The following is a 27,140-nucleotide window of genomic DNA, read 5'->3' as shown; positions in this document are numbered from 1 at the left end:
CTCCAGCAAATGTGTTTCGTGTTTATAGATGCATTCTGACTGAAACTTACTTCTGTACTTAACCTCTCCCTCCACCGAGACTTTGAGACTGTAGAAATCACAGAACAAGTCCTTCTTCTCCAGAGTTCTGTAGGTCTGGACCACCTGATGACATATAACAAGCACTGTGGACACTTCCACAGATTCAGACAGCCTTACAATGTTAGAATCATCATCACTTACTTTTCAAATTCATTTACTGAATTTACTTACGGATAAGGTCCCGTTTCCCTTCCCCATTGTGTTAATAGTGATCTGGCTTCCTGGGTTCACCTGACCAGACAAACCAGACAACAGAGATGTAAAAGAGCATTTGAGAAAGGAAATCAGAGTACTGCTGGAATTCTAAACTCAATCTCACCTGGAAGGCTGATAGGGTCAGGGCATTATGTTTCGTAAGATGAACTCCCTGCTTTCGGCCGTTTTGGTGACACATCTCAACATTAAGATCCAAGTCTTCAACATCATTTTCCAGGATGCTGTACTTAGCTAGAGCCTCAAGAGCTACAACTGTATCCTGTTGGAAAGAGGGAGAGAGATAGAAAGTGGCAGAGAGAGAGAGCAAAAGAGAGTAGAAGAGAAAGAGGGGGAGACAGAGAGCGAAAGAGAGCGAATGAGGCATAAAAAGGTATAAAAAGAGGTAAAGAGTGAGAGGGAAAGAGAGAAAAGAGCAAGCGAGGGAAAGAGCGTGAGAGAGAGAAAGAGAAAGAGGGAAAGAAAGAAAGAGAAAGAGCGCGAGGGAAAGAGAGAGAGAACGAGAGAGAGGGAAAGAGAGGCAGAAAGAGAGAGAGAAAAAAAGAAAGCGATTTGCACATTGTTACAACACTGTACATAGCCAATAATATAACATTTGAGTGTAATGTTCATTTTTTATTGTTTATTTCCCTCTCGCTCCCTCTCTCTCTCTTCTCTTGTCTATTTCACTTGCTTTGGCAAAGTAAACATATGTTTCCCATGCCAATAAGCCCTTTGAATTGAGAGAGAGAGACAGCGAGAGAGAGAGACAGCGAGAGAGAGAGACAGCGGAGAGACAGAGAGGGAGAGACAGAGAGCGAGAGAGAGAGAGAGCGAGAGAGAGACAGAGAGCGAGAGAGAGACAGAGAGCGAGAGAGAGACAGAGAGCGAGAGAGAGACAGAGAGCGAGAGAGAGACAGAGAGCGAGAGAGGCAGCGAGAGAGAGACAGCGAGAGAGAGACAAAGAGAGAGAGACAAAGAGAGAGAGAGAGAGAGAGAGAGAGAGAGAGAGAGAGAGAGAGAGAGAGAGAGAGAGAGACAGAGAGAGAGAGAAACAGAGAGAAACAGAGACAGCGAGAGAGAGACAGCGAGAGAGAGAGAGAGAGACAGAGAGAGAGAGAGACAGAGAGAGAGAGAGAGACAGAGAGAGCGAGAGACAGAGACAGCGAGAGAGAGAGACAGGTTGAGGGGGATGGCGTGTGACAGAACAACCCACTAGAGAGGTGGCCACCCCCACAGAGAAGCCAGCAGAACACCCCACCTCAGTTCCTGATAAAAGTCTCGACACCACAGCAGAACGGTCTACACCAGACCCTGACCATAGTGCCGACATCAAAGCAGAACAGACAAATGAAGAACCCCAAGCCCAGGGTCTCTCACCCCCTCTGAGCCACCCTGATAGCCCTCCTGACAAACCCTTCCCCACAACAAAAAAGTGTGTCCAAACACCCAGCTCGCCCGAGACCTTCTGTCTGAGGACCAAATAGGTTCACCTAGCCAGATAATAATACACACAGGCACAAACGACCTGAGAGCACAGCAGGAAAGGGTGGCCACAGCACTGAAGGGAGTGACTGAAAAAGCTTCATCTACTTTCCCCAACGCACAAGTGACTATCTCCACCCTGCTACCACAAAAATACTTCCACCCTGCTACCATACAGCGGGTAAACGCAAGTATTTCCCGTGACTGTGCCTCAAAACCATGTGTTTTCCTGGCCCACCACTCCACCCTAGACGTGAACAGCCTCTATGACCAGGTCCACCTATACAAGGCAGCAGTGCCCACCTTCACCCAGACCCTAAAGGACATCGCTCTCAAATGTAGCCCCAACCCTTCACACAGGAGCAACGGATCAATAGACAGCCCGTTCAGACCAGCGAGAGACACCCCCCCCAACCCCCCGGACCTGCTCTGTTCACACTTACTGGCCTGAGGCCAAACCACACGACCAACAACATTGGACACTTTATGGAACACAAAGCCTTCACTATCTCATCCTGGAATATCCAAGTCCTGAGGTCATCTGCCTTTGGCCTAAAGAGCAGGAACCTGGATTTCATCAAAGAAATCAGAAATACAGACATTGTCATCCCACAAGAAACCTGGTATAGAGGAGATGGACCCACAGGTTGCCCTCTTGGTTACAGAGAGCTGGTAGTCCCATCCACCAAACTACCAGGTGTGAAACAGGGAAGGGACTCAGTGGGTATTCTAATTTGGTATAGAGCAGACCTAACTCACTCCATTAAATTAAATCAAAACAGGAACATTTGACATTAAGTTAGAAATTCAAAAGGAAATAATCTTGACAGAGAAAAAAATGTCCTCCTGTGTGCTACCTATATCCCTCCACTAGAATCACCATACTTTAATGATGACAACTTCTCAATCATGGAGGGGGAAATCAATCATTTTTCAGGCCCAGGGACATGTACTCGTCTATGGCGACCTAAATGCCAGAACCGGACAAGAACCTGACACCCTCAGCACACAGGGGGACAAACACCTGCCTGGAGGTGACAGCATTCCCTCCCCCATATGCCCCCCTAGCCACAACTATGACAACATAACCAAGAAAAGCAGGTCACAACTCCTGCAGCTCTGTCATACGCTGGTGTAACGGTTTTCCTCCTCTTCTGAGGAAGAGGAGGAAAGATAGGACCAATGCGCAGCATGGTAAGTGTCCATATTTTGTGGTGGTATCAGGAAAATAACCTCACACTCAACGTCAACAAAACTAAGGTGATGATTGTGGACTTCAGGAAACAGCAGAGGGAACACCCCCCTATCCACATCGATGGAACAGTAGTGGAGAGGGTAGCAAGTTTTAAGTTCCTCGGCATACACATCACAGACAAACTGAATTGGTCCACCCACACAGACAGCATCGTGAAGAAGGCGCAGCAGCGCCTCTTCAACCTCAGGAGGCTGAAGAAATTCAGCTTGTCACCAAAAGCACTCACAAACTTCTACAGATGCACAATCGAGAGCATCCTGTCGGGCTATATCACCGCCTGGTACGGCAACTGCTCCGCCCACAACCGTAAGGCTCTCCAGAGGGTAGTGAGGTCTGCACAACGCATCACCGGGGGCAAACTACCTGCCCTCCAGGACACCTACACCCCCCGATGTTACAGGAAGGCCATAAAGATCATCAAGGACAACAACCACCCGAGCCACTGCCTGTTCACCCCGCTATCATCCAGAAGGCGAGGTCAGTACAGGTGCATCAAAGCTGGGACCGAGAGACTGAAAAACAGCTTCTATCTCAAGGCCATCAGACTATTATACAGCCACCACTAACATTGACTGGCTGCTGCCAACACACCGACTCAACTCCAGCCACTTTAATAATGGGAATTGATGGGAAATGTAAAATATATCACTAGCCACTTTAAACAATGCTACCTAATATAATGTTTACATACCCTACATTATTCATCTCATATGTACACGTATATACTGTACTCTATATCATCTACTGCATCTTTATGTAATACATGTATCACTAGCCACTTTAACTATGCCACTTTGTTTACATACTCATCTCATATGTATATACTGTACTCGATACCACCTACTGTATCTTGCCTATGCCGCTCTGTACCATCACTCATTCATATATCTTTATGTACATATTCTTTAGCCCCCTACACTTGTGTGTATAAGACAGTAGTTTTGGAATTGTTAGTTAGATTACTTGTTGATTATTACTGCATTGTCGGAACTAGAAGCACAAGCAATTCGCTACACTCGCATTAACATCTGCTAACCATGTGTATGTGACAAATCAAATCAAATTTGATTTGATTTAATTTAATGAAATATAACCGAACACTGAATACAAAAGAACAAGAGAAATAAATAAACGGAAAGAGTTCTGTATGGTAAAACACAGAAAACAACTACCCACCACCCATAGTGGGAAAATAGGCTGCCTAAGTATGGTTCTCAATCAGAGACAACGATCGAAAGCTGCCTCTGATTGGGAACCATACCAGGCCAAACACAGAAATATAAAACCTAGAATACACAACATAGAATGCCCACCCCAACTCACGCCCTGACCAAACTAAAACAGAGACATAAAAAAGGAACTCCGGTCAGGACGTGACAGCTGGGTATGTACATACCGTAATTTCCGGACTATAAGCCGCTACTTTTTCCCCACGCTTTGAACCTCATGGTTTATACAATGACGCGGCTAATTTATGGATTTTTCCCGCTTTCACAAGATTCATGCCGCCAAAAAACTGAATCGAGCGCACTCAAACTTCCCATCATTCTGATTAGTAATTTTGTCACCCTCATCATGGCAAAGACACGAAGAAATGCATATGATGCAGCTTTCAAGTTTAAGGCGATCAATCTGGCTGTTGGAAAAGGAAATAGAGCTGCTGACAGCGTGGAGCATTGTCAAAAAATCCACTATCATCAATGGGTTTCGAAAGGCTGGACTGCTGCGTGTTGAAGAGGGCAGCGATCCAACATCGGATGAAGCAATTCTGAGGCTATTCAACTCCGACACCGAAGGAGATGACTTCAGTGGTTTCAGTGCACAGGAGGAGGAAGATAGTGACCAATGACTTTCTTGGTAGGCTACTGTTTAATTTTTGTTACAAGCCATGTTTCGTTAAAGCCTATTTATTTTTGTTACAAGCCGTGTTTCGTTAAAGCCTATTTATTTTTGTTACAAGCCGTGTTTCGTTAAAGCCTATTTATTTTTGTTTACAAGCCGTGTTTCGTTTAAAGGCTGTGTAAAGTTCATTTGTTTCAATGTACCGGTAGGCACCTGCTGCTTATAGACATGTGCAGCTTATTTATGTACAAAATACATATTTTTTAATAATTCAGTGGGTGCGGTTTATATTCAGGTGCGCTTAATAGTCCAGCAATTACGGTGGTCAATGGTAGGCTTCGAGGGGACTCCTATGGTAGGTACACCTATAGCTCAGTAGTACTGTATACTACTTTATCACTGAAATGAATCCAGAGTCCCTCAGAGCGTTCAGTCAGCACACTGACACCCCCGTCAGCACAGCAAAATTACAATCTACATGAACAGAGAAATACTCAATGATGAGGCATCAAAGCCAAAGGAACTGAATAATATTAAGAAATGCTATAGATGGAAGGAAAGTAGTGTAGAAATCTACCAAAAAGCTATTAGGCAACAACAAATTCAATCAATTTTAGACAACTTCCTGGATAAAACGTTGCACTGTAATAGTGAAGGTGTAAACTTGGCAGTAGAAAGTCTTAACAGTATATTTGACCTCAGCTTCCCTATCAAATCTAAAAATCTCAAATAGAAAAACAAAAAAAATGAACAACAATGACAAATGGTTTGATTAAGAATGCAAAAATCTAAGAAACATCTGAGAAACCTGTCCAACCAAAAACATAAAGATTCGGAAAACCTGAGTCTATGCCTTCACTACGGTGAATCACTAAAACAATACAGAAATAGATGGGAAAATAAGGAACAGCACGTCAGAAATCAGCTCAATGCAATTGAAGAATCCATAGACTAAACACTTCTTGGAAAATTGGAAAACACTAAACAAACACGAATAATTATCTTCCCAAAGTGGAGATTGAAGAAGTAGTTTACCCATACATCTTTTTGGCTCTATAACAAAGAACAAAAAGCAAAAACATATACATGATCAAAGACAAATCTTATAATCAACTATTAAAGACTACAAGAACCCACTGGATTCTCCAATTACCTTGAATGAGCTACAGGCAGGACAAAATAAAAACCCTCCAACCCAAAATGGCATGTGGTGTTGATGGTATCCTCAATGAAATGATCAAATATACAGACAACAAATTCCAATTGGCTATACTAAAACTCTTTAACATCATCCTTCGCTCTGGCATCTTCCCCAATATTTGGAACCAAGGACTGATCACCCCAATCCACAAAAGTGGAGGCAAATGTGACCCCAATAACTACCGTGGGATATGCATCAACAGCAACCTTGGGGAAATCCTCTGCATTATCATTAACAGCAGACTCGTACATTTCCTCAGTGAAAAAAAATGTACTGAGCAAATGTACGGTAATTTGGTAAAAAGCCAATTTGACGACAGACCACGTATTCACCCTGCACACCCCAAATGACAAACAAACAAACCAAAACAAAGGCAAAGTCTTCTCATGCTTTGATGATTTCAAAAAAGCCTTCGACTCAATTTGGCATGAGGGTCTGCTATACAAATGGATAGAAAGTGGTGTTGCAGCTAAGCCCCACCCTCTTCAACATATATATCAACGAATTGGCGAGGGCACTAAAAATGTCTGCAGCACCCTACGAGAATCTGAAGTTAAATGTCTACTATTTGCTGATGATCTGGTGCTTCTGTCACCAACCAAGGAGGGCCTACAGCAGCACCCAGATATTCTGCACAGATTCTGCCAGACCTGGCCCTGACAGTAAATCTCAGTAAGACCAAAATAATGGTGTTCCAAAAAGATCCAGTCGCCAGGACCACAAATACAAATTCCATCTTGACATCGTTGCCCGAGAGCACACAAAAAACGATACATACCTTGGCCTAAACATCAGCGCCACAGGTAACTTCCACAAAGCTGTGAACGATCTGAGAGACAAGGCAAGAAGGGCATTCTATGCCATCAAAAGGAACATAAAATTCAACATACTAATTAGGATCTGGCTAAAAATAAAGAATTAGGAGGGGGCAAAGAGAGGGAGAAAAATAGAATAGTATAACTAGGGCCAGGAGTTTTTCCAAGTCTCTTCAGGTGGTCAGTGATAACTCCAAGCTCCAGATCATAATACTCTGATGGTCTACTGGTGGCTTGTCCTACAGTACCTACCCATCTGTCTACTGGTGGCTTGTCCTACAGTACCTACCCATCTGTCTACTGGTGGCTTGTCCTACAGTACCTACCCATCTGTCTACTGGTGGCTTGTCCTACAGTACCTACCCATCTGTCTACTGGTGGCTTGTCCTACAGTACCTACCCATCTGTCTACTGGTGGCTTGTCCTACAGTACCTACCCATCTGTCTACTGGTGGCTTGTCCTACAGTACCTACCCATCTGTTTATCTTGTCTACTGATGGCTTGTCCTACAGTACCTACCCATCTGTCTACTGGTGGCTTGTCCTACAGTACCTACCCATCTGTCTACTGGTGGCTACCCATCTGTCTACTGGTGGCTTGTCCTACCCAGTACCTACCCATCTGTTTACTGGTGGCTGTCTGTTTACTGGTGGCTTGTCCTACAGTACCTACCCATCTGTCTACTGGCGGCTGTCCTACAGTACCTACCCATCTGTCTACTGGTGGCTTGTCCTACAGTACCTACCCATCTGTCTACTGGTGGCTTGTCCTACAGTACCTACCCATCTGTCTACTGGTGGCTTGTCCTACAGTACCTACCCATCTGTCTACTGGTGGCTTGTCCTACAGTACCTACCCATCTGTCTACTGATGGCTTGTCCTACAGTACCTACCCATCTGTCTACTGGTGGCTTGTCCTACAGTACCTACCCATCTGTCTACTGGTGGCTTGTCCTACAGTACCTACCCATCTGTCTACTGGTGGCTTGTCCTACAGTACCTACCCATCTGTTTACTGGTGGCTTGTCCTACAGTACCTACCCGTCTGTTTACTGGTGGCTTGTCCTACAGTACCTACCCGTCTGTTTACTGGTGGCTTGTCCTACAGTACCTACCTGTGTAGAGCGGAACCCTCCTCCATACTGCCTCTGCTCAGTGAGCCAGCGGGCAATGCGCGTCGCATACGTCACGTCTTCCTCCGCCACCGTCTGGAGCAGGGCGTAGGCCGTGGTCTCCACAGAGATGGCCTTGGCCTGGGGAACCCGATTGGCCCTCTTCTCCCCACTCAGCCTTAGAGCATCACTGGCCTCCCAGTGACATGTAGCTTCCTCTACAGAAGAGAGATGGCACCTTTTATCGAAGATTGTATCTAGACGGTTCTTGGGCTGTCCCCATAGGATAACTTTTTGAATAACTTGTTTTGGTTGCAAGTAGAACCTTTTTTGTTTCCAGTTAGAACCTTTTTTGTTCCAGGTAGAACCCTTTTGGGTAAGGTGGCAAAAATAACCACCATTGGGACAGCTCACAGATGATTTCTATGAGCTCTGGTGTGCCATCCTGAACAAATGCTCTATTGATTTAATTACATTAATTGTTGACCAGTTGAAAAAGTATTTCATTGAAATGGATAACACAATTGAAGAGCTCTGCAAGGAGCTGGTCCCAGAACCCCCAGGACTGAATGTCTTTAATTTATCAAGCAAGATATTGAGCCCTGCCCATGTCTCCTTGCTTAATAAAGGGTTATATTTTGTGCTATATTTTGATGTTAAGGTAGACACGTTTACGTTTTTTAGAAACATCCATTTAAGGGAATACTTTAGCTCCTCTAATCGTAATATTTCTACTGAACCAGTAGGTTACTCACCTGCACATACTCCGACTCCTTTTAGAAGTAAGAGTTATTTTATACCTCCAGCCAATCGCAATCACTATCGAGACATATCGTAAACTCGACCAGCAGTATGATCTCTATTATTGAATCCCTTGATCCTCTCCCTGATAATACTTTGTTCGTCACTTTTGATGTTGAGTCGTTATACACAAATATTCCACACGAGGGCGGCATTGAAGCCTTGGAAAATTTTATTTTGCAACGTGACCCTAATGAACTACTTTCCAGTGCCTGCATTATAACATTGGCTGAAATACTACTCACACAACTATTTCATATTTCTAAATTATTTCTTTATTCAGACGAAGGGTATTGCTATGGGATCCCCCATGGTTCCTAACTATGCTAATTTGTATGTGGGTTACATGGAGAAACAGTTCATTTTCAATCCTCTCAAAAATGTTTTCTTGCCTAACATTATTATGTGGAAACGGTATATTGATTATATTTTTGTAATATGGAGGGGTGATGCAAAACAGCTCCAGGCGTTCCATAATTTTCTTAAATTCTGAGCATCTGAGATTTACTATACAATCTGACACATTTCAAGTCAATTACCTTGATCTTCTAATCTTGTGTGAAGATAAAGTTCTGTACACTGATCTTTACAGGAAACCTATTGATCGTAACAGTTTGTTGAGGGCTGATAGTTGTCACCCGCTACCCATGGAAAACAGTTTTCCCTACAGCTAATTCTGTCGAATCAAAAGAATTTGCAAAAAAAATAAAACATTTCGACAGAAATAATATGCAAAGAAAAGTCAAGGAGAAGATGTACAACAATGGTCAGATTAATACTGCCATTGAGAAAATTGAAAACAAAACTTGGGGATGTTATTTGAAAACATAATGTTAACTTTCACTGCTATGCGGATGACACACAGCTGTACATTTCAATGAAACATGGTGAAGCCCCAAAATTGCCCTCGCTAGAAGCATGTGTTTCAGACATAAGGAAGTGGATGGCTGCAAACTTTCTACTATTAAACTCGGACAAAACAGAGATGCTTGTTCTAGGTCCCAAGAAACAAAGAGATATTCTGTTGAATCTGACAATTAATCTTAATGGTTGTACAGTCGTCTCAAATAAAACTGTGAAGGACCCCGGCGTTACTCTGGACCCTGATCTCTCTTTTGAAGAACATATCAAGACCATTTCGAGGACAGCTCTTTTCCATCTACGTAATATTGCAAAAATCAGAAACTTTCTGTCCAAAAATGATGCAGAAAAATTAATCCATGCTTTTGTCACTTCTAGGTTAGACTACTGCAATGCTCTACTTTCCGGATTCCCGGATAAAGCACTAAATAAACTTCAGTTAGTGCTAAATACGGCTGCTAGAATCCTGACTAGAACCAAAAAATTTGATCATATTACTCCAGTGCTAGCCTCTCTACACTGGCTTCCTGTCAAAGCAAGGGCTGATTTTAAGGTTTTACTGCTAACCTACAAAGCATTACATGGACTTGCTCCTACCTATCTCTCTGATTTGGTCCTGCCGTACATACCTACACGTACGCTACGGTCACAAGACGCAGGCCTCCTAATTGTCCCTAGAATTTCTAAGCAAACAGCTGGAGGCAGGGCTTTCTCCTATAGAGCTCCATTTTTATGGAACGGTCTGCCTACCCATGTCAGAGAAGCAAACTCGGTCTCAACCTTTAAGTCTTTACTGAAGACTCATCTCTTCAGTGGGTCATATGATTGAGTGTAGTCTGGCCCAGGAGTGGGAAGGTGAACGGAAAGGCTCTGGAGCAACGAACCGCCCTTGCTGTCTCTGCCTGGCCGGTTCCCCTCTTTCCACTGGGATTCTCTGCCTCTAACCCTATTACAGGGGCTGAGTCACTGGCTTACTGGGGCTCTCTCATGCCGTCCCTGCAGGGGGTGCGTCACCTGAGTGGGTTGATTCACTGTTGTGGTCATCCTGTCTGGGTTGGGCCCCCCCCCCCCACTTGGGCTGTGCCGTGGCGGAGATCTTTGTGGGCTATACTCAGCCTTGTCTCAGGATGGTAAGTTGGTGGTTGAAGATATCCCTCTAGTGGTGTGGGGGCTGTGCTTTGGCAAAGTGGGTGGGGTTATATCCTTCCTGTTTGGCCCTGTCCGGGGATGTCCTCGGATGGGGCCACAGTGTCTCCTGTCCCTTCCTGTCTCAGCCTCCAGTATTTATGCTGCAGTAGTTTGTGTCGGGGGGCTAGGGTCAGTTTGTTATATCTGGAGTACTTCTCCTGTCCTATTCGGTGTCCTGTGTGAATCTAAGTGTGCGTTCTCTAATTCTCTCCTTCTTTCTTTCTCTCTCTCGGAGGACCTGAGCCCTAGAAGCATGCCCCAGGACTACCTGACATGATGACTCCTTGCTGTCCTCAGTCCACCTGGCCATGCTGCTGCTCCAGTTTCAACTGACCTGAGCCCTAGGACCATGCCCCAGGACTACCTGACATGATGACTCCTTGCTGTCCCCAGTCCACCTGGCCATGCTGCTGCTCCAGTTTCAACTGTTCTGCCTTACTATTATTCGACCATGCTGGTCATTTATGAACATTTGAACATCTTGGCCATGTTCTGTTATAATCTCCACCCGGCACAGCCAGAAGAGGACGGGCCACCCCACATAGCCTGGTTCCTCTCTAGGTTTCTTCCTAGGTTTTGGCCTTTCTAGGGAGTTTTTCCTAGCCACCGTGCTTCTACACCTGCATTGCTTGCTGTTTGGGGTTTTAGGCTGGGTTTCTGTACAGCACTTTGAGATATCAGCTGATGTACGAAGGGCTATATAAATAAATTTGATTTGATTTGAAAACGCGACATGATATTTTTCAAGGTCAATCTCACAAAAAAATAAGCATTTTTTGCCTTCTAACTACCCGCTATTCAAAGTGCTCTAAACAAATTAAGGGAATCTTCCACAAACATTGGCACATTCTAAGATTCGATGACAGTATCGGTAACGTTATTGTGTTTTCGGACCATTTGGTCGTGTTCTCTCGAGGCAGAAATCTCAGCGATCAATTGGTAAACTCTGATTTACCACCCCAAGATATTTCTGAACAACCTCTATTTGCGCCCCTACTGGATGGAAATTACAAGTGTAATGACTGGGAAAACAGGGAAACAGATCCCATTCAAAGGTGTTATTACGTGCTCCGCTAAGGCAGTTATTTATCCTATAACTTGTCCTTGTGGTAAAAAAAAATGTGGGTTAACAAAGCGCGAATTAAAAGTACGTACCTCAGAGCATCGTAGCACCATTAGGTGCAAAAACTTGACTTACCCAGTTCCGGTCTACTTTTTGGAAGCAAACCACTCGAATTTCATCCCTACGTTATATTGGCATCGAACATGTCACCCTCCCTCGGAGAGGGGGTGACATCGACAATTTATTGTTAAAACGAGAGGCTGCCTGGATCTTTAATTTAAAGACCCTTGCTCCCTTCGGTCTCAAAGTAGACTTTGATCTGAAGTCATTCTTGTGATTATTATGATTTTTCTGATGTAAATGTCTGTAGGCCTATGTAGCCAAATTGTATCTATGATCGTATGCTATCCATTCATGTTTTTGGTATGTTATTTTAAAATATGAGAATTAACCAACGATATCAGGCCACACCCGGCCATGATTACAGACACCTGTGTGTGTCCTTTGACACTATATAAACTCGTCACCCTGCAGTGTTTGTCATTAAACCCTGATGAAGACAACACGTCTGTCTAGACGTTGGATATTAGGTTATTAAAGTATTGCATCTGAGCTCCTAGAGTGTGCGGCTACCCTTTAATTGTTCAGGTGTTCTACTCCGCTAGCCAGCACCTCGCCTAAATAGATGTGCGTTTCTTTCGCCTCTAGAACCCTTTTGGGTTCCAATTCGAACCTTTTCTAAGAGTGTACAGGAACTTTAAAGAGCGAGTAAGTTCTCCTTTTGAAAACGGCATATGTGCCATCGATGAGTCAAGCATGTATTCTAGTGTCAAAATTGACCTGCATTTATAAATAGGATAATTTGGTCAGTGTTGTTCGAAACGGTCATTTGCGAGATGATGGAAAGAAAATGTTATGTCATGGAAAGCAGGGTACCGAAACAGTTTTCCTTGGGTGGGTCAAACATGCCCACAGCTGGCCTAACCCAAGTAATCAATTCGGAGTGCAGCTTCTCGTGACACGATCGTAATGCCCATGGTCAACTTGTTTTGACATTCGATATTCCTATGGGATAAGAATGTCAATGGCTCAACACAAACAAGACACCCACATTAAACCACCAACCCAAGACACAGCGGCTGTATTTCATAATGACCAAGACGGAAAACGAGGCCAAATCAGGAAGTTCAGCCCCCACTTTAACAGCGGCATACTTTTGCAGGGGAGACTATCAGTAATCTGTCGCCCTCTGCTGTTTAAATATTGTCATTGTGTATATCTGCCTACTTCACTCAATATTCATACAGCCAAGGAAATCGATGTCTACGCAGAATACGCTTTGCAGACTTTCTCCAGCCACTACCTGTAATACTTTACAGGAGCTATTTATCAAATCAGGTTTATGTCCAAAATGAATTAATTAACAGTATTTATGTAAACACTTGTGGTAGATGAATATAGCCCTCTGATCTAGAGGACTACTGAACTAATATGACAATTAGATAACCCATAGTCCCTCTTATCCAGATGACTAGTAAAGTTACAAGGTACTGACCGTTGTCACAGTGTGCCAAAGCCCTGAGTTTGGTCTGAGCCGTGGAAGCAGCATCTCCACCAGGGGACGTTAGAGAGAGGGCATAGGAGGTGATGGATACAGCGAAGGGCCTCTCAAGGGAGTCCAGCTTCGACCCCAGGTAGACCTTAGCCTGCTCCATAGCGTACCTCTAACACAGGGGAATGGTGGATAGATTTAGCATTATAATTAGCAATATGCATGAGCCTCATTCTGGTATATTCTGTTGCAAAACCTATTTGCCCATTTAGGATAACTCCACAACTTTTAGTCAGGTTAAGTCAGTGATGTTAAGGTTAAGTCCATGACTTGAATGATGTATTACCACTTCTGAGTCTTGTCCTTCGGGGTACAGCGGCACAGCGTGGTGCATGGCTATCAGAACGAACGCTGTCAGGGACACCTCTCCCTCAAACCCTCCCACTCCACCCTGATGAGAATAGAGAGATAGCAGACAGGTAAAGACACAGTAATGTATTGTATGTTATGGTAGTGTACCTGCATGGTCCGGTCGTGGAGAACATTTGGGTCATACATAGAGGTTAGAGGGGTGGGATTGCTACTGGAAACTTGCCATTTGGAATCCCTTGACAGGCTGAAAAAATTGGACGAGACGACTAGAGGGTTGTTAGGTGACAAATCCTAGAAAGACGACATCTCCAGCCGCTGTGCCCTTGAGCAAGGCACTTAACCCATAAACTGCTCACCATGCGGCGCACTATGGCTGCCCACTGCTCCAGCTACTCCAACCTAATGTGTTTTTGTGTATGTGTGTCTATATTGAAGTGGTTGGGTACAGCAGAAAACACATTTTCACACAGATGAATAACGTATTCTTACCTGCATGGTGCGGTCATAGAGTGGGTTAGGGTCAGTGAAGGCTCCACTGGCCAGCTGTTTAGACACCAGGTAGGAGATGGACTGTTGGATGTAGGAGTCCTCCACTGTAATCACGTCCCTGCATTGGGACAACTCCTTGGCTATAAAGGCTGTCAACCAAACACTGCTTGGTGTTGTCAGGAAAGCTCCATAGGATCCGTCTGTCTTCTTGAAGGTCAGGATTCTGCCGTATCCTTGGAAAGAGAAACAATCAATTAATTTCAACTGTTTGATTCCCACAAGGGTAGATGTCTCAAAGCGATTAACTTAAGATGTCCCGGTGTCCCCTCACCAGCCTGTATCATGGCCTGAGCTTCGTCTCTGCGTTCAGCCTTCAGGTCTATCCACTGTCCCGTGGTGTCCAGGTATCTCATGGCGTGGATGGCTGGAGACATGGTGACCATTGTCTGCTCCGCACACCCCATGGGTAGGGAGATGAGCCGGTCCACTCCATCCAGGTTCAGACAGTTCTCCACGGACTCTCCCATCACGCCACCTACATGGGGGGTACATGAGCACAGAGCTTATACATGGGACCAGTAGGTTTCCCCCTTATATTAGTTAACTAGACCTGGAGACTGGTCAGGGAAGACTCCTAGTCTGAAATAATATCTCCTGGAACAATATATATATTTTTAAATGTAAACATTCAGTACCACAGACCCCACATGAACAGAAAGTCTGTCTAAACGTGTGGGTAGAGCGAGTCTGTGGACCCTACTTACCTTTGACACTGATGTAGGCGTCAGATTCCAGTCCAGGTACAGCACTAGGAGGAGGTGGGATTTTAAGTTCGATTGACTTGGCAGCTGTGCAACATAGATAAGAAGTCGAGAACCTGTTTTAACTCAATGTCTGATTTGGCTTGTTTGCATCAATGTCCCTTTAACTACCGATGTCAGATGTTCTGATAAGCAACATTACCATTCCCATCAATGTTGTATTCATGTTGTATTGAGACCAGTTCTCCTTCCCCCTGTATAACAGAACAAAAGGTGAGAGTCTCATTCTGAATGGTTATACAGACATATACAGATGTAGGATCTGAATTTGAGCCAGTTCGCTACAGCAGGAAAATAATCCTGCAGTAGCAGGAAATTTGAATTATGACATTTTTGTAAGGGTTGCACATTTTTTTTCATAAGGGAAAATCAAGTCTGAAATGTCAGAGTGGAAATTACAAACTCCAGAGCCCTTTTAAACCTCAAAAACACTACAAGTTTTAAATGTCATGCATTGCAGGAAAGTGTTCCTGCAACAGGGTGATCAAAGACATTTTGTAAAATGGTAAAAAGAGATTCAAATCCACATGTTGCCAGTTGTGTTCAGCACAATAAAGAAGTGAGAACCACATGTAGCCTAATGTACATATGTATTATAGAGACATAGAGTAGAACTTCTGTGTATTAGAAGGAGAAAAGTGATACAAGTTTAAATATTTGCCAGTGGTGTGTTCATACCGTGACTTTGAGGTCCTTCTTGATCTGGTCGCGAGCGGTCTTAGTGTAGGCCTCTACCTGGATAGGGATGTTTCCTATGACCAGAGGAACCACGGTGAAGTAGACCGGGACAGCAGACTTACCAGGTACTGTCACCACCTCCTTGTCCCCTCTGTCCCCCCCTGCACTGCAGAGACCCTCCACCCACGCCAGCTCTACGGTCACCTTCACAGAGAGAAACACATACAGTAGACATGGCAGTAGATGTAAGTATAGTCAAAATGTCTATCAAAGGAATCTACAGATAATGTCTGCAACTGCTGTTTATTTGAATAAATGGCTGTTGGGGCCATTTTGGATTTGAATATATTGTTTTGACATATACTGTTTTAAGAAAACAAGTTACCTCCATACTGTCGGTCCTGTAGTTGTACACAACAGCTTTCACCTGCAGCTGTTCGTTTCTCTTCACAGAATAGGGCAGTCTGAGCGAGACAAAGAAGTCCTGGAACACCACCAGAGGCTTGGGCTCAGCTATACAAAACCCTGAAGGGAAAGCCATCACTAACATTAACCACTTGATGACTGTCCTCTGAAAGTCTAATGGCGTAATGATAACCTGAGCGCCAGTCTCTTTGTGTTATCATGACAACTTCTTGTCACTCGTTGTCATGGTCGGCTTGATAATCAATGTCAAACTGAGTTGGCACGAGCACAAACAGATTCGGGACCAGGATAGTGTAATGGTCTTAGGTAAGAAGGAAGAGTTGACCTGCCTTTTGTTTTAGAGATTCCCACTGCTTGAACCTCCCAGGTAGTGATGGAGTCAGGGACAGCAATACTGTGTCTGAAAATAATAATAATAATAATAATAATATATGCCATTTAGCAGACGCTTTTATCCAAAGCGACTTACAGTCATGTGTGCATACATTCTACGTATGGGTGGTCCCGGGGATTGAACCCACTACCCTGGCGTTACAAGCGCCATGCTCTACCAACTGAGCTACAGAAGGACCACAATAACGTACAACTCTGGATAAGAGCGTCTGCTAAATGACTTAAATGTAAATGTAATGTAACATGATTTAACTACTAGTTACACTACAGTATATTGGCTTCCAGGTTTGACCCAGTCTGTTCACATGGTCAGGGAAAACTCTGGGCCCCAGTCATGACAGTCCTGGCTTGTGTCCCAAATGGCACCTTATTCCCTAGTCTACCAGTCAAAAGTACTGCACTATATAGGGAATAGAGTGTCGTTTGGGACGTGGCCCTGAAGTCCACGATGTTGCAGATTACCAGGTTACCTTACGAAACCAGAGGGCTCCACATCAACGATGTCCCACATCCAGGTCTGAGGGAAGTAAGAGCGCAGGTGGACAGACACCTCATCTATGGCCTCCTCCTCATCCATATCATCAACTAGACCGGAGGACAGGGAAGAGGACAGGGAGATATGCATATACTCAGAAAACATTCAAAAATGTTCAGCTTAATCAATGCAAAATATGTGCATATACTGTAGTACAACTAGTCTGCAAAAATACAAAATTATTGATTTATCTATTACTGAATGCGCCACAATAATCTGTAGATTGTAATATTCTTCTTAGAGGTTATTGTCCAACTACTAATGTAATAATATAATAAGATAGTGTACTTCTAGCCAGGCTATATGTCCTCCTGGTCTTCTTGATGTTGTTCCTCAGCTTGGTGGCATCTCTGCAGCACTTGAGGAAGGCAGTGCGACAGGAAATAGACTTGTGGGTGGTTTTAGCATGACGACTCTCACAGGACAGACCCAGGCTGTTAAACCTGGCCCCATCCTGACAACACCTCTTCTCCATATTACCTGGGTACCTGTTGACTACAGACAACAACTCTGTGTCTAACTAATACATTATATACATGTCATTTGCTAAGGAATGTTTTTGCTGAAACATATCTGAACATTTGTCTAGGAAGGATTATTGAAACGTATCCTTTGGAGTGCTGTCCATCTTGTATAACTAATAATAGTTGATAATCTCACCATAAGAGTAAAACTAGCATGCTCAGAGGATGGAGGGAGAATAGAAGTCCCACCAAACCGGGAACATTCCCAGAACATTAGCTAAGATTCCCATTAAGTTCTAGATAGGGTTTGATCTAACATTAGGATTTTTTAAAAATACAAAAAGTTAAATATCCTTGGAATGTTCTCCTAAAGTTCACTAAAATGTTTTACATGGTATCCAAGACTATAACTGATGATCTAGGATCACTTTTGCCTCTAAGAAAAGGCTAAATGTAAATTGGGTGAACATCAATGGAATATTATGTTGAACCTAAAACAAATATGCTATGAACGTCATAAAAACTGACCTATTTGGAAATTGTGCAACATTGTGGGAATGTTCTGTGCAACCTTTGTGAATATCATAAGAATATTTTTGCAACATCTCAGACAACATCCAAGACTTAATTCATATGTTCTGTCAACATTCTTACAACATTAAGGGAATGTCCTGTGCAACCTAACTTAGACATTGTATGAATATCATCATAACTGAGCATATCCCTTGTAATGTACCCACCAGGTTACCACAAATGTTCTGGGAACCTTTAAAGAACTCAGAAAGGCTGTTCTGTCAACATTCTTGCAACATCAAAACAATGTTTTGTGCACCTTGATACAAACATTATCTGAATGTCAGGACAACTGAACAGTTGCCATATCCCCACAATGTTCCCACAACTTAATGAAACATTCTGGGAACCTTTAAAGAACAGACACAATGTGGTCTGGGAACGGCCCTTAAAAGAAACATTGTAGGATCGTCCGCACAACTGGATAGTTTTTGTGTTTTGGAAAGATATCTTTTGTGATGCCCCCATAATGTTCCAACCTAAAGAAACATTCTGGGAACCTTTTAAAGAACATATGAAATGTGTTATAGGAATGATCTTGTATCATCAGGCAAATGTCTTATACAAACGTTCTATAATCATCAGCAAGACTGGACACTTTTGTGTTATGAGAACATTTGCTGCGACCTAAAGAAAATTCTGGGAACTTTCTCACAGAACCAATTTTGGTTTGCTGAGGTTACTGCTACACCTACTGATATCAGAGAAAGCCTGGTGATGGTTCAAGGCTCTCTTCCCTCTTCTTATGCTGTTACAGGAATAATCTGATCAGAGGACAAAATAAAAATAATTTTACAATATTGTGTGGAATAAATTCCATCAACAACAGCAGCAGCAGTGATGTACTATTCATTCAACATTATAATGAGTTCAATGTCTGAATGTAAACCGTACCATTTCTCACGTGATTCTCTGTATCCACCCAGTTGGTTATAAAGGCGAGCCCAGCGTCCTGTAACACAGACTGGGAGTTCCTGCCCCCTCCCATAGAACACGCCAGGTCATAGGAGTTCATGTAGGCAAACATCTAAAGAAGAAGAAGATGACTTTATTGGTCCATTTACTACATGAACAACAGATATTTGTCTTTTGCATATCCCATTCTCCCTGGTAGACAACCACATCCTGTCCTGTACATTCAGTAGATGCATATAACAATACATACTGTCCTGTATATACAGTAGATACATATAAACAGTACATACACGGGGAGATACATTCTCAGGTATACTGTATTTTCACAGACAAACCTGCTCTCTCTGTGATACAGTACATTAGCTCAGCATTTTCCAAACTCGATCCAGAGGACACCAAGGGGTGCACATTTTGGTTTTTGCCTTAGGACTACACAGCTGATTCAAATGATCAACTCATCATCACACCTTGGTTATTTGAATCAGCTGTGTAGTGCTGGGGCAAAAAACAGAACGTACACCCCTTTGGTTATTTGAATCAGCTGTGTAGTGCTGGGGCAAAAAACAGAACGTACACCCCTTTGGGCCTCCAGGAATTAGCTTAGGAAATGCTCTATTAGCTGATAAAATAAAATAAAATGTTATTTGTTACATACACATGGTTAGCAGATGTTAATGCGAGTGTAGCGAAATGCTTGTGCTTCTAGTTCCGACAATGCAGTGATAACCAACAAGTAATCTAACTAACAATTCCAAAACTACTGTCTTATACACAGTGTAAGGAGATAAAGAATATGTACATAAGGATATATGAATGAGTGATGGTACAGGGCAGCATACAGTAGATGGTATCGAGTACAGTATATACATATGAGATGAGTATGTAGACAAAGTAAACAAAGTGGCATAGTTAAAGTGGCTAGTGATACATGTATTACATAAGGATGCAGTCGATGATATAGAGTACAGTATATACGTATGCATATGAGATGAATAATGTAGGGTAAGTAACATTATATAAGGTAGCATTGTTTAAAGTGGCTAGTGATATATTTACATCATTTCCCATCAATTCCCATTATTAAAGTGGCTGGAGTTGGGTCAGTGTCAATGACAGTGTGTTGGCAGCAGCCACTCAATGTTAGTGGTGGCTGTTTAACAGTCTGATGGCCTTGAGATAGAAGCTGTTTTTCAGTCTCTCGGTCCCAGCTTTGATGCACCTGTACTGACCTCGCCTTCTGGATGATAGCGGGGTGAACAGGCAGTGGCTCGGGTGGTTGATGTCCTTGATGATCTTTATGGCCTTCCTGTAACATCGGGTGGTGTAGGTGTCCTGGAGGGCAGGTAGTTTGCCCCCGGTGATGCGTTGTGCAGACCTCACTACCCTCTGGAGAGCCTTACGGTTGAGGGCGGAGCAGTTGCCGTACCAGGCGGTGATACAGCCCGCCAGGATGCTCTCGATTGTGCATCTGTAGAAGTTTGTGAGTGCTTTTGGTGACAAGCTGAATTTCTTCAGCCTCCTGAGGTTGAAGAGGCGCTGCTGCGCCTTCTTCACGACACTGTCAGTGTGAGTGGACCAATTCAGTTTGTCTGTGATGTGTATGCCGAGGAACTTAAAACTTGCTACCCTCTCCACTACTGTTCCATCGATGTGGATAGGGGGGTGTTCCCTCTGCTGTTTCCTGAAGTCCACAATCATCTCCTTAATTTTGTTGACGTTGAGTGTGAGGTTATTTTCCTGACACCACACTCCGAGGGCCCTCACCTCCTCTCTGTAGGCCGTCTCGTCGTTGTTGGTAATCAAGCCTACCACTGTTGTGTCGTCCGCAAACTTGATGATTGAGTTGGAGGCGTGCGTGGCCACGCAGTCGTGGGTGAACTGGACAACACCCTGTCGTTCTCAACTAACATCAAGGCGGTGGCCCGTTCCTGTAGGTTCATGCTCTACAACATCCGCAGAGTACGACCCTGCCTCACACAGGAAGCGGCGCAGGTCCTAATCCAGGCACTTGTCATCTCCCGTCTGGATTACTGCAACTCGCTGTTGGCTGGGCTCCCTGCCTGTGCCATTAAACCCCTACAACTCATCCAGAACGCCGCAGCCCGTCTGGTGTTCAACCTTCCCAAGTTCTCTCACGTCACCCCGCTCCTCCGCTCTCTCCACTGGCTTCCAGTTGAAGCTCGCATCCGCTACAAGACCATGGTGCTTGCCTACGGAGCTGTGAGGGGAACGGCACCTCAGTACCTCCAGGCTCTGATCAGGCCCTACACCCAAACAAGGGCACTGCGTTCATCCACCTCTGGCCTGCTCGCCTCCCTACCACTGAGGAAGTACAGTTCCCGCTCAGCCCAGTCAAAACTGTTCGCTGCTCTGGCTCCCCAATGGTGGAACAAACTCCCTCACGACGCCAGGACAGCGGAGTCAATCACCACCTTCCGGAGACACCTGAAACCCCACCTCTTTAAGGAATACCTAGGATAGGATAAAGTAATCCTTCTCACCCCCCCCCCCTTAAAATATTTAGATGCACTATTGTAAAGTGGCTGTTCCACTGGATGTCATAAGGTGAATGCACCAATTTGTAAGTCGCTCTGGATAAGAGCGTCTGCTAAATGACTTAAATGTAAATGTAATGTAAATGTGAACAGGGAGTACAGGAGAGGGCTCAGAACGCACCCTTGTGGGGCCCCAGTGTTGAGGATCAGCGGGGTGGAGATGTTGTTGCCTACCCTCACCACCTGGGGGCGGCCCGTCAGGAAGTCCAGTACCCAGCTGCACAGGGCGGGGTCGAGACCCAGGGTCTCGAGCTTGATGACGAGCTTGGAGGGTACTATGGTGTTGAATGCCGAGCTGTAGTCGATGAACAGCATTCTCACATAGGTATTCCTCTTGTCCAGGTGGGTTAGGGCAGTGTGCAGTGTGGTTGAGATTGCGTCGTCTGTGGACCTATTTGGGCGGTAAGCAAATTGGAGTGGGTCTAGGGTGTCAGGTAGGGTGGAGGTGATATGGTCCTTGACTAGTCTCTCAAAGCACTTCATGATGACGGAACTGAGTGCTACGGGACGGTAGTCGTTTAGCTCAGTTACCTTAGCTTTCTTGGGAACAGGAACAATGGTGGCCCTCTTGAAGCATGTGGGAACAGCAGACTGGTATAGGGATTGATTGAATATGTCTGTAAACACACCGGCCAGCTGGTCTGCGCATGCTCTGAGGGGGCGGCTGGGGATGCCGTCTGGGCCTGCAGCCTTGCGAGGGTTAACACGTTTAAATGTCTTACTCACCTCGGCTGCAGTGAAGGAGAGGCTGCATGTTTTCCTTGCAGGCCGTGTCAGTGGCACTGTATTGTCCTCAAAGCGGGCAAAAAGTTATTTAGTCTGCCTGGGAGCAAGACATCCTGGTCCGTGACTGGGCTGGGTTTCTTCTTGTAGTCCGTGATTGACTGTAGACCCTGCCACATGCCTCTTGTGTCTGAGCCGTTGAATTGAGATTCTACTTTGTCTCTGTACTGACGCTTAGCTTGTTTAATAGCCTTGCGGAGGGAATAGCTGCATTGTTTATATTCGGTCATGTTACCAGACACCTTGCCCTGATTAAAAGCAGTGGTTCGCGCTTTCAGTTTCACGCGAATGCTGCCATCAATCCACGGTTTCTGGTTAGGGAATGTTTTTATCCAGGTCATAGCCTTGTGAAGCTGTCAACATACACCTGAGACTGAGCCAAAATCCAGACTAATAATGTTATGTTACTTTATCATTTAATCTTTATTTAACCAGGAAGTCACATTGAAATTGAAATATCACCAGCAGGCACACATACTGTATGTAGCTATTCATTCAACCTGGTAAGTGTGTGAGTGATAGAGGTTCTGTACCTTCTGAGGAGTGAGTTTGTTGTTCTTGTTGAGGATGTAAACAGCTGTATCTACAGCAGCCAGAGCTACCTTGTCTCCCTGGTCTGTACGGACCACCACATTCACCAAGTCAGCTGGTTTATGCTCTTTAAATGGAAGGATCTCGATCTGAAAACAGAGCAACAAAGACACTGTCACAATCTGCCTCCATGCAAAACTAGATCCCTTTGATTGATCTTTATTAGTCAAGTTAAATTCAGAAAATGTGCCTTCTTGATGCACAGCACTGACAACAGGATACAACCATAACTGGCTAAGTGTAGTAAGAGTAGAAGTAGAGAAACAAGCGGTGACTATAGAACCTGTCCTTTGCAGATATCTTTGACATCGGCCCATACAGAGTCAGCCACTATCGTAGTCTTCTCTGGTGCCTGTGTGAAGTAGTAGGCCACCAGTCTGAAGGAAGGGACCAGGTCAAGACTGTAGGGCAGACTGAAGGTGGTCAGCTCAGTCCTCTGGACCCTGTTCATCTGGACCACTCTGCCCTTACTCAGGACCTGAAAGAATGGAAACAGAGGAAATAACACATTATTACTCTTCACTACAGATTTGGAAAATGTTAATTTCTCAACCCCAACGTGCTTATATTGATGTTGGTTACAGCTATGACAACCCCAGTCTACTGTAGTGTATGGAAACGTGAAGCTATGCACGGATAAAGTACATTGCAGAAGTGGTAAATGGTCATCTCCATCCCATTATTAGAATGGACTGATACTCCAGTATGTTACCATATAGTAGATGTAGGCTGGTCGTGGGGTGCCTGGAGGGGTGATGTCTCTGAGAGTGACCGTCATGGTTCCTCCAGGCTCCAGGGTGACATGTTCTATCTCTACACTCAGGTAGCTGTTCCCCTCAGACTGGACTGCTGACACTGTCATTTTGGCATCACTCACTACTACCTCTTTATCGTCTCCCTCAGCAAACATCTGGAGAGACAAGAACATACAGTGCAAAGTTACAGTACTTCAATATTACCTCCCATGGAAATTAGAGCCACATAGAACACTTGACATAACTACAGTGTTGATTGAAAGTTGAAAGTTCTCTGTGTCTGTCCTGTACCTTGATGTCCATAGACGTGGCCAGTTTGGGCACTTCGAAGGTGAGAACAGCCTCACCCTTAGAGTTACTGGATCCCTCCAACTTAGACTCCTGTGTGCCTCCTACAGAGGTCACTGAAACTGAAGCCCTCATACGGAGGTCAGGGGCTGGGGATCCATCTGGGTGGGTGGTGGTGGCCTGAGAAGGAAACATGCAGCATATGCCAAGTAGACTATGTCTATAGATACAGTCATATTCTAAATGGTAAGGCCAATACAATTGATAACACTGATAACTATTGTACGGTACGTCTCATTTGGGGGAAAAGGGATTTGTTCATCTCAATATGATGTCCTGAATGAATACAATTATATTTTACTCTGTGGCGTTAAAGTTTGTCTTAGAGTGCAGAAACGACCACACTGTACCAGGATAGAGAACCTTCCTCCAGGTGTGAAGTATTCCTTAGTCTTAGACATGTCAATGATGTATGGAGACGTCACTATCTTTACTGAAGTGCTCTCAGCTTCTTCTAAATCTCCGCCTGAGAGAGCGAGAGACAAAGACAGACAGAGTGACAGTTACTGTCATACGGCATAATATCCAAGAGAAAATACCTGAATCCGCTGGCATGGTCATGTTTTATCTGACTGAATGAAGGACTTACTTGCTGTTTCTAAAACTGTAACAGCTATGTACAGATTGTATCCCTCCATGTGTTGGATGTTTTGCTTTTCTGCTTTCCCACGAAGGTCTTCAGTTGGCAGGGTAATGCTGGCGACACCGTCTTGGATCTACAATACACCAGAAAAAAAGACAATGGAACTGGCCTGGATACAAAACAATAACTCTACAATCAGAAAATTTGACTTTAATTTGACATTTTTGAATGTACATTTTTAAGATGATAAAGTGAACTCACAGAAGTCTTGTTTTCTAGGCCAGGTAGATGTATTCTGTTGCCTTCTATGTCTATTAGTCCAAATCTAACATAAGCTATGCCATTGACACCTTTGCCATAGGTGTACCTGCAATCAACACACATTTACTTGACATGCTATGAACAATTCACAAAACAGTCCATAAATACAATCTGCTTCAACAATCTCACCTTACAGAGACGCTGAATTGAAAGGATTCTTCTGTCACTAAATAATATGGCTTCAAAGCTGTTATCTTCACCTCAAAAGTAGGAAGAACTGAAAGAAATAGAGGTGAGCTTCACTTTGTCGTTGTTGGGCTGTATCATAGAGTCACGCAACCTATTTTTGATACTCACCATATTCCCTGACCTCAAACTCCACTGAAGAGTTGGACATAGGATGGTCGATAAAAGTGGCAACAATCTTCCAATGGCCAGCCCTGAAACATATTGACAGAGTAGTGGTCAGTGCTACTCATGTCCTGTGTTCCATAGATTTTATGTCAACATACTACTTACGTCTCAACGTCAGGGATCATTATGTTCCTCTGAAGGAGTTTACTGGACTGTAGAGCCTGGTTGTACACCAGCAGGCCTTTGGAGTTCTGCAGAGAGACAGTGAATGTTATTTTGAGAACATAACACAATAATACAACTTTAACATACAGATAGATGTCTTGCAAACGTACAAATATCTTGACATTGATGCTTTCTTCGACAGGCAGCAGATAGTTGTCTAACGTGAAGACCCTGAAATTGACTGGAAAAGGGATTATTGGGATTATTGGGAAATTGGGATTATAACTAAAATCATATATAATAGTCAACATTTTTTATTTGAGACTTTACCATTCTCTCCTGGATTGTAGATTGGTTTGTCTGTCTGGATGAAGACATAACCCTTTTTTGTTGACAAAAGGATAGTTTTTTTTTTATTTAAGAAGTCATTGCTCTCTGCGGCCAGTTGGATATATGGCACTATTGTCTTTGTTTTTCCTATGTTTGTGATTGCCTCTTCGTACAGGCTAGGAACGACCTGTAAAACATGATAATAGAGGCCGAATCATATAAATGCACATTCCAGTAGTTCCATAGGGTATGAAAGGAGGTTAGCGTTCTGCATACTTACACTCATTTTCACCACCTCCTGATAGCCATTGGCTTCATTGAGAGTTACATGCTTTTTTCCAGACAGAACTTTATTATTGTCAGTTTGGTACAAGAAGTATAGTGTAATCTGTGTAGGCTTGATAGCTCCCTGGAGCTGTACTGTCACTGTCTCCTCTACTCCCAGGTGGACTATGTTGGGAGCAGTGATGAGACATCTGCAAACAAACACAAACACAAACACACACACAAACACAAACAAACACACACGAACACAAACAAAGACACACACGAACACAAACAAACACACACACGAACACAAACACACACACGAACACAAACAAACACACACACAAACAAACACACACACGAACACAAACAAACACACACACGAACACACAAACAAACACACACACGAACACAAACAAACAAACACACAAACAAACACACACACGAACACATGCAGGAATAAGCAGGTGGGAGGATAATTTCATACAAATAGTGAAACAGACAAAAAAAAATGTTTTTATATAATACTTTACTAAATATATTCATGTCACCAAATAATTGTTTAAAATACACTGTTTGCAATGAACGTCAGCAGTAGCCTCAACAGCACTCTGTAGGGTAGCACCATGGTGTAGCCAGAGGACAGCTAGCCAGAGGACAGCTTGCCAGAGGACAGCCAGCCAGAGGACAGCCAGCCAGAGGACAGCTAGCCAGAGGACAGCTAGCCAGAGGACAGCTTGCCAGAGGAAAGCCAGCCAGAGGACAGCCAGCCAGAGGACAGCCAGCCAGAGGACAGCCAGACAGAGGACAGCTAGCCAGAGGACAGCTTGCCAGAGGAAAGCCAGCCAGAGGACAGCCAGCCAGAGGACAGCCAGCCAGAGGACAGCCAGCCAGAGGACAGCCAGCCAGAGGACAGCCAGCCAGAGGACTGCTAGCCAGAGGACAGTTAGCCAGAGGAAAGCCAGCCAGAGGACAGCCAGCCAGAGGACAGCCAGCCAGAGGAAAGCCAGCCAGAGGACAGCCAGCCAGAGGA

The 27,140-nt window shown here is 44.2% G+C and overlaps 1 protein-coding gene and 1 long non-coding RNA gene across 2 annotated transcripts in view; one reads left to right on the top strand and one right to left on the bottom strand.

Annotated features, from left to right (window-relative positions):
• The window catches only part of LOC118397382 (complement C4-B-like), a 40,966-nt gene that overhangs the window by 10,155 nt on the left and 3,671 nt on the right, over positions 1-27,140 (bottom strand). Inside the window, exons 2-31 of the mRNA XM_052467512.1 lie at positions 26,121-26,316; positions 25,841-26,027; positions 25,681-25,751; positions 25,511-25,596; positions 25,349-25,431; positions 25,181-25,268; positions 24,992-25,097; positions 24,737-24,863; positions 24,498-24,613; positions 24,091-24,267; positions 23,757-23,954; positions 23,328-23,522; positions 22,987-23,133; positions 19,095-19,227; positions 18,896-18,964; positions 17,452-17,658; positions 17,099-17,213; positions 16,565-16,635; positions 16,195-16,334; positions 15,810-16,013; positions 15,274-15,325; positions 15,075-15,158; positions 14,642-14,845; positions 14,311-14,543; positions 13,796-13,900; positions 13,453-13,621; positions 7,988-8,202; positions 401-556; positions 253-312; positions 51-144 (exon numbers count right to left, since the gene is read on the bottom strand). Of these exons, the coding sequence (XP_052323472.1) occupies positions 51-144; positions 253-312; positions 401-556; positions 7,988-8,202; positions 13,453-13,621; positions 13,796-13,900; positions 14,311-14,543; positions 14,642-14,845; positions 15,075-15,158; positions 15,274-15,325; positions 15,810-16,013; positions 16,195-16,334; positions 16,565-16,635; positions 17,099-17,213; positions 17,452-17,658; positions 18,896-18,964; positions 19,095-19,227; positions 22,987-23,133; positions 23,328-23,522; positions 23,757-23,954; positions 24,091-24,267; positions 24,498-24,613; positions 24,737-24,863; positions 24,992-25,097; positions 25,181-25,268; positions 25,349-25,431; positions 25,511-25,596; positions 25,681-25,751; positions 25,841-26,027; positions 26,121-26,316 (4,088 nt within the window). The remainder of the gene's footprint in view (positions 1-50; positions 145-252; positions 313-400; positions 557-7,987; positions 8,203-13,452; positions 13,622-13,795; positions 13,901-14,310; positions 14,544-14,641; positions 14,846-15,074; positions 15,159-15,273; positions 15,326-15,809; positions 16,014-16,194; positions 16,335-16,564; positions 16,636-17,098; positions 17,214-17,451; positions 17,659-18,895; positions 18,965-19,094; positions 19,228-22,986; positions 23,134-23,327; positions 23,523-23,756; positions 23,955-24,090; positions 24,268-24,497; positions 24,614-24,736; positions 24,864-24,991; positions 25,098-25,180; positions 25,269-25,348; positions 25,432-25,510; positions 25,597-25,680; positions 25,752-25,840; positions 26,028-26,120; positions 26,317-27,140) is intronic.
• On the top strand, positions 4,167-12,514 carry LOC127908669 (uncharacterized). The gene is made up of 2 exons (XR_008067930.1): positions 4,167-4,870; positions 11,070-12,514. It is a non-coding gene; the product is annotated as an uncharacterized LOC127908669 (long non-coding RNA).

This window comes from Oncorhynchus keta, chromosome 18 (genome assembly GCF_023373465.1).
Source record: "Oncorhynchus keta strain PuntledgeMale-10-30-2019 chromosome 18, Oket_V2, whole genome shotgun sequence".
Lineage (NCBI taxonomy): Eukaryota > Metazoa > Chordata > Actinopteri > Salmoniformes > Salmonidae > Oncorhynchus > Oncorhynchus keta.
Note: the sequence above shows the minus strand (reverse complement) of the source record. Positions and strands in the feature narration are given on the sequence as shown.